Source organism: Vombatus ursinus, unplaced genomic scaffold, assembly GCF_900497805.2.
Source record: "Vombatus ursinus unplaced genomic scaffold, bare-nosed wombat genome assembly UNPS02014258.1, whole genome shotgun sequence".
NCBI classification, from domain to species: Eukaryota; Metazoa; Chordata; class Mammalia; order Diprotodontia; family Vombatidae; genus Vombatus; species Vombatus ursinus.
In genome coordinates, this window is record NW_020954036.1 from 389371 (window position 1) to 397294 (window position 7924).

At 40.2% G+C, this 7924-nt stretch overlaps 2 protein-coding genes across 2 annotated transcripts; one reads left to right on the forward strand and one right to left on the reverse strand.

The window, feature by feature from the left end:
- Window positions 1–1556: 1556 nt before the first annotated feature.
- On the forward strand, window positions 1557–2498 carry LOC114042087 (olfactory receptor 10G9-like). The gene has a single exon (XM_027860779.1). It carries the CDS (start codon window positions 1557–1559, stop codon window positions 2496–2498), a length of 942 nt encoding a protein of 313 aa, XP_027716580.1.
- A 3699-nt stretch (window positions 2499–6197) lies between these two features.
- On the reverse strand, window positions 6198–7136 carry LOC114042090 (olfactory receptor 149-like). Its single transcript, XM_027860781.1, has one exon. It carries the CDS (start codon window positions 7134–7136, stop codon window positions 6198–6200), a length of 939 nt encoding a protein of 312 aa, XP_027716582.1.
- Window positions 7137–7924: the final 788 nt, after the last annotated feature.

Sequence of the window (7924 nt, forward strand, 5' to 3'; positions counted from 1 at the left end):
AGTTTCCATACACATTCAACTGAAGTGCTACTTTCTAAGTGAAACCTTTTCTGACTCTCACAACTGCTAATTCCCTGTCCAGCCAAATCACCTTGGATCTATTTGTATAGAGATTCAACTGGCATAAAGGGGCCAGTCCTTGGAGCATATGCAGATATACTCTGCTTTGCTCCAGTAAACCACCTGGAAACTTAGGGCAAGTCTACTTCCAGTTATACATGATTGAGGGCCTTGGACTGTGTATTTATAATGAGTTCCCCAATTGACTGCTGAGCCAGAATAACTAATAACTCAGTAATCATGTAAAAGCAATGTGCAGAACTTTTCATCTTCTTCCTTTCTATCCATGAGATGTGATGACTATTTCATGCTGGCCCTGAGACTTAGGTGGAACAAGTTGTCCTGTCTCACATCCAGGTTCCGTGTGGGCATGTGCACATACTGTCATCCGACTCTATGTCTTGATATCAGGTAAATGAGCACGTAAGGATAACTTGGTGAATTTTGAAAGGTCTAGAGGCCCCAGGTAGCCTGTGAGACAGCAATTGCGATGTTCCAGGAGTGGCAGTGGTGCAGAGTAGGAAATTTTTCCATATTAGGAGTGAAGAGACTCACCAATGACAGAGATGTGTAGGAAGATAGTCATCTAAAGATGGATGCAGCTTCAGATCATGTGACCTTTAGTGGCATTAAGTACCAGCTATGGATTCAAAATTGGAGAAAACCACTGAATAGCAACTGAATTTTCCATACAGAAGAGAACTATATCCAAGAGAAGCTCCATCAGAATTCTTTCAAATTCTTTCTCATAACGATTATGTATTAAGTTTGTACCAACTCTCCCTTGATTATGCCAAATGTATTCATAGGAAAGGACACCCAGGCTCAACTGTAGTTGAGTTAATTGAGTCTCCTGGCTGATTAGTAAAGGGGAGAAGTATGGTTTGATGGAGTTGCTCCCAAAATCCAAAGGATAATACCACAAAGTTAATCCTAGACATCCCTCACCCCCAGGTAGTACAAATATTCTGTGACCACTAACCTGGGAATGAGTACCAGTTGTGGGGGTTGGTTTGGTTGTTTTGTTCTTTTTTTGTGGAGGTGACAGATTTATTCATAATGGAAAGTGCATTGGATTTGGAGTCAGAAGACCTATGTTTAACTTTTAGATCTCTTATACTGTGTGACATTGTAAATGGTTAAGAGTTGGAACAAACTGTACAGGTCAATCAACTCATTTTATATAGGAAGAAGCTGAGAGTCAGAAAAGCTAAGTAACTTCTTTAGCAAGTATTGCTAAGTAACCCACTTAACAAGAATTAAAATAAAGATGTAAATATGGGTCTTTCAATATCAAATCCAGTACCTTTCCAATGCATCTCACTTCTTTCTTTTACCATTCTCAGTCTCAATTTCCTAACCTGTAAATGAAGGAATTGGACTAAATTGTACCTAAGGCTAGCAAGTTCTGGCTCTGACATTCTGTAATTTACATGGTAGTGGATCTTTTTTGACTGAAATTTTCTTCTCCTTTAGGTAAAGCACCTACAATCTAAATGGAAAGGAAGAATCAGAGCTTTGTGACCACATTCATCCTCATGGGGATTCCACATCCACCAGAACTTGACACCATCCTGTTTGGAATATTCTTAGTGATCTATGCTCTTACTCTTGTGGGAAACCTCCTCATCTTGACAGTGATCAAGGTAGATAACCATCTCCACACCCCCATGTATTACTTCCTGGCCAACCTTTCCTTCATTGACACATGTTTCTCCACTGTCACTGTGCCCAAGATTCTCATGGGTCTCTTATCTCCAGATGGTGGAGTCATCTCTTTTCAAGGTTGTGTAGCTCAACTCTACTTTTTTCATATTCTGGGGGGCTCTGAGTGTTTACTTTATACAGTCATGTCCTTTGACCGCTACCTGGCTATAACTCACCCTCTACGCTATGCTACCATGATGAGTGGGAAAACTTGTGCCCTTCTAGCTGGAGGCACATGGCTCACTGGTGCCCTTCTCTCTGCTATTCAGACTACCCTGACCTTCCGTCTTCCCTTTTGTGGACCCAACCAGATTGAGCATTACCTTTGTGATGCACCCCCCATTCTCAAATTGGCCTGTGCAGACACCACAGACAATGAAACAGTAATTTTTCTTAACATTGGGGTACTTACTTTTACTTGTTTCTTCCTGATTTTTCTTTCCTACATGTCCATTGTCCGTGCTATCCTGAAGATCAGCACAGCACAGGGCAGATACAAAGCCTTCCAGACCTGTGCCTCCCATTGCATTGTGGCCCTCTGTTTCTTTTTACCTTGTCTTTTTATTTACCTGAGACCAGGCACCAAAGATGCTGTGGATGTAATTGTGGCTATTTTCTTCACTGTGATCACACCCATGCTGAACCCCATAGTGTATACACTGAGGAACAAGGAGGTGAAGACAGCTCTGCTCAGGCTACAAAGCAGAGGAATTTTTGCTAAGAAGAAATAGATAATTGGGGGTGAGTGGGTTGGTCATGTCTGCATTTTCTGATGTGTGCATGTGTGTGTGTATGTATGTGTGTGTGTATGTGTGTGTGTGCATCCACACATTTATATGCATATCTATGTGCATACATATGTGTACATATAAGTATATCTTGCCAAAATCCATTGGGCTTTCTTTCTTTAGCCAGAATAATCTTTGCTACTATATTCCTAATGATTATTCTGTGGTCTTTTAACACATTTATGCTTGTGAATTTTATTTGGAAATAAAAAAAGAGTGGAAATTTGGAAATAAGAAAAGTCAGGGTATATGAATGTCTTACAGAAGCTATGATAACAGGGTTGAGGAACCCATCTGATTATTGAGAGGCAGCAGTGTGGTCATCATGAGAGGGCTTATACAGAGAGAGAAAACTTAGGTTAGGATTCCAGCTCTGTCCCATACTGCTTTGGAGATTTGTATCACATTGCCGTACTTCTTGGAGTCTCAGTTTATCATCTCTAAAATGGTGAAAATAATATTTATTCTTTCCATTGACACTGGACCTTTGAGAAATGAGATGTGAACTGTGAAATGAGATATTTATGCTATGTACCTGAACATTAAAAATATCAACTAACATTCATGCAGTGCTTACTATGTGCCAGGTACTATGGTAAATGCTTTACAATTATTATCTCATTTGATCTTTGTAACAACCTGAGGAAGCAGGTGTTATTATTATCTTCATTTTACAGATGAGGAAACTGAGGCAAACAGTGTTTAAGTGGGTAAGCCCAGAGTCACACAACTAGTCAGTGTCTGAGGCTGTATTTGAACTCAGGTCTTCTTGACTCTAGGCCCAGCACTCTATCCACTGTGCCATCTAGCAGCCCCATGAATATGTCAGCTATTATTGTTATTATTATTTCTTAGGAAAATAAATAGGAGCTGTGGGAAAGATTGGAGAATGTGCCTCATGGAGGTGGAGGCAAGACTTCCCTAAAGTCAGTGTATTTCTTCACTTCAGAGGAATCATCCTTATTGGGTTGATCACAAAACATTTAACTTTTGAACACCTCTGCTTAGGAATAAGAACAAAAAATACTACTTCAAATGAAAATTGTATTAAAAGAGATCAGATTTCACAAAAATATATGAGGACAGTTATCTCTGGCAGAGTATCCTGTGGGTGCCCCCACTCAACCCTCTGAAGATCTGATAACATATCTCTAGAGAAAACCATGCTTAACCCTACACTTTGAGTAAAAAGTCTTTTGTAAAACAATTGTGGAAAAGGAGAGGACTTTATAATTGACTGATATATGGGAATGTACTCAAGGGCAGATAACTGGGCAGGAGCAAAAAAAAAATAATCCCAGAACATTAAACATATCCTTGCCATGGAAAAGGAGGAATTCCACTAGTATCTATATGCACTTTAATTTGTAGTAGAAAATTGTATTTAATAATGGAGGTGGAGCTGATTATCTTGGAAATGAGCTTAGGCAATACTTTTTGTTTTGTTTCATTTTATTTTGTTTTCCTGTCTCTTCCCCTGAGTTTAGTTTAGGTAAATGATCCAGTTCTATAGGTCTGCATTCATCTCCACTACCTTCACACAGCATTATGTCTTGGAAGAAAGGGGAAGAAAAGGGAAAGGAATAAACATTTATTAAGTGCCTACTAATTGCCAGTCACTGTGCTAAGTGCTTTTACAAATATTATCTCATTTGATCCTCACAAAAACCCTACAAAGTAGGTGCTATTATTATCACCATTTTACAATTGAGGGTACTGAAGTAAACATAAATGACTTGACTAAAGTCCCACAGCTAGTATGTGTCTGAGGCTGGATTTGAACTCAAGACTTCCTAACTCCAGACCCAGCACTCTCTGCACTGTGCTATCAATTGTCTCTTGGAATTGGAAGGGACTCTAGACATCATTGGATCCAAACCAACCATGAACAAATTGAATTGCTCTATCTTGTCTCTCCCACATTGTTGAAGAGATTGGAGTTAATGATATGAATCAGCAGAGACACTATTCTAAATATTTTCACACATCATCTGCTACTAATACAGATGAGCTAAGTAGTATTAGGCCTAACTTTCTATCCCAAAACATGACTTCTCTCTCAGTCTTTTGATTGTCTACTATAGGTTCTGGCCTATTCTGGTGTCAATCTCCTTATCCTTGCATGATCCCCAATTTGGAGCTACTTCCCACTTCTGAGGTGCCACTGACAGACCCCACTGAGCAATTAGAGTTTAAACTGTTCTCAGGCTTCCTATTCAACTTCCTTGTTGGTGCTGAGACCCTGTATTGGATTTGTCTCACTGTGGCTCCCAGTGTTTCAAGGATTTATGGGTAGAATCCTGACTCCATGTGCAGATCATTAGAGTCTGAGATGGTCTCACACTGGAAAATAAGATAAAATAAATCATGGCAGATTGGTCCTTATCCATATCTCCCTCCTGTTCTCCCATGCCCACCCTCTACAACTCTTTTGTTAAATGACATTTAGGTAGGACTGAGAAGAACCCAACAATGAATAGATCTGGAGAACTGACCTAGGCTCTCAAGCTTCTTGCACAAATACAAGCCCATAGAATATGTCCCTGTGATTCCTTAAGTTTAGAAGCTTTCACTGCCTCCTGAAATTGGACAGACAGAAAGGAGCAATAGGGACTGCCTCAGGCCTCCCTCATGCCCTCTTCCCATTCCCCTTTTTCCCTCCCAAGGAGTCCTGAGTTCATTGTGAGAACAACCTCCACAGTGGTTGAAGAGACTCCCAGAAACTGACTTTTGGTGAATTGGGCCATGAAAACAATAGCCTCCAATCTGGACTATCATTTCTGAGGGAATTGGGATGGTGTTCATAGAAGAAGAAGTACAATGTCACATCTACTTCATAAAGAAATGGCCTGCAGTCTTCATAAAAGAATAGTCTGAGCTGAGCACTCCTCACTGGCTTTTCCCAACAGGTCAGGCAGGGGTAAGATATTGCCACACTAAGCTACAATCATCTCATCTAAGATATTTCTCTAGACTACTATCATTTCATCCTCCTTGCAATCTCTGTTGTCTGCCTCACAGTAGTTGAATGGCTCTGAGTATGAGTCCAAGGAAAAGCTCTAGAACATAAGTGGAAGGCTAAAGAAATGCCTCTTCTCTCTATGCCTTAGATCCCTGATATGTTTTTCCTGGTTATGTCCAAGTGTGCTTATTGAACTAAAATTTAAATTGCTAACATTTGCCTGGGGCTTAATTTCACTGTTAATTATGAGTGAGTCATTAATATCTCTCCAAGAATCAAAGAGAAATCATATATATCTGATAGCAGGCTGGACTTGGAGTCAGGCAGACGTGGGCTCAAATTCTGTCTTAAACCTTTGCTAGCTATATGACCATGGTCAAGTCACTCAAACTTTCTGAGCTTCACCTTCAGAAATAAGGGCAATAATTGCAGTAGTACTTACAAAGCTCTTAGTAAACTTTGCAATGCAATGATAGTAATTTTTCTTAAGGGGATAGTCACTGGAGGCAAATGCAAAAAGGGCCATTGAGAGGACAAACCCAAGAGGGTTTTTGAAAAGGGGGTTAAGGAAATTAAGGAGAGAATATTCAGGACACATTGATGACTAAAAACAGAAATCAATCATTCTATCTCTGTGTTTGCCTCTTCTAATCTGTCTCTGCTTCCATTAGGCCTATCTTTCATTGCTCAGGAAGGAACCCAATCTGCTGTAGCACCTTCCTTAGGGATGATTTTACCTCCTTGTTCCTCAAACTATAGATCAAAGGGTTCAGCATGGGGGTGACCAAATTATTCAGGATCTGAACAGTGGCATTCAGCCAAGGATTGGGGGTAGGCTGTAGGTAGATGAGGACCACAGGCATATAAAATAGAAGGATGGCCATGAGGTGAGCACTGCAAGTGGAAAAGGCTCTATGTCTGCCCTCAGCTGAGCGTATCCTCAAGATGGAGCAAACAATGCGGCTATAAGAAGTAAGGATGAGAAGAAAGCAGCTGAAAGGCATGAGGCCCACACTTATGAAACCCACCATCTCCAGGGCTGAGGTATCTGCACAGGCTAGCTTCAGCATCACTGGAATATCACAGAAGAAGTATTCTACCTTATTGGGTCCACAGTAGGGCAACTGGAAAGTGAGGGAAGTTAGGAAGGTGGCCTGAATACAGCCAAAAAATGAGGTCCCCATGGCCAAGGTGGCACATACCTTATGATTCATGATGACTGTGTACCGAAGAGGGTAACAGATGGCAACAAAGCGGTCATAGGCCATCACAGTGTATAGGAAACACTCTGTGCAGCCAAGGAAATGATAGAAAAAGAGTTGGCATACACAGCCCCCATAGGATATGGCATGGCTATTCCCAGAAAGGAAGAACAGCATTTTGGGAGAACTCACTGAAGGGAAAAATATGTCAAAAATAGACAACTTGCACAGGAAGAAATACATGGGGGTGTGAAGATGAGAGGAAGAAATTATGGCCAACAGAATGGTTAGGTTCCCTAGCAAGGTAAAAAAGTAGAAAGATAAGAACACAAAGAAGAGTTCAATCTCCATCCCTTCTGTATGGGGGATTCCTAGAAGGATGAACTCAGTTACCACTGTATGATTCTTCATCTCCATGAAATATTCAATACTTAATGTTGGGGCACAAGACACCAAAGGATGGGTACAGACATCAGAGAAGCAAAATGAAGATCAATAGGCATGAAGAAATATACCTGTCAAAAGATACACATAAACATACAAATGAAATGACTTTTTGCTTTGAAATAGATTCTTTCAGTAGACTATTGACATACGACCTACATACTATATTATATTGCTTTAATTTTTTTAAGGGGACTAACCGCTCTCTTATATGGCATCTCATTTGAGAGGAAGCATGGAATGATGTGTTCTGGACTTGGAGTAAGAAAGAACTAGGTGCAAACACTGCTTCAGACACTTACCAGATGTACAATCTTAGACACAGTCTTTCTCAACCTCACTTTGTTCATCTGTGAAAAAAGGATAATATCCTCACAAAGCCATTTTGGGGATCAAATGTAAAGTGCTTTGCAAAGTCTAGAGTGCTATCTAGTTGTTGGTGTTATTATTATTGCAATAGTTAATCTTCACAATGGCTCTATGATGAAGGTAGGATGATTATTATTATCCTCAGTTAACAGAGAAGGAAATTGAGGCTCAAAGAAGTTCAAAGATTTCCCCAAATTTACCTACTTGATAAGCGGTGGAAGAGGCAATTGCAGTTTGCAATGGGGTAAAATCAGTCATCTCTGCAGAATGAGCCTTTCAGTGGTGGATTGTCTTCATTTTTTTTAATGAACTCTGATAGTAGCCGGTTTTCTTCATCATTCCCTCTATTAAACACATAACAAGACAAAAAAGATGACTTTGGGAAAGAGCTA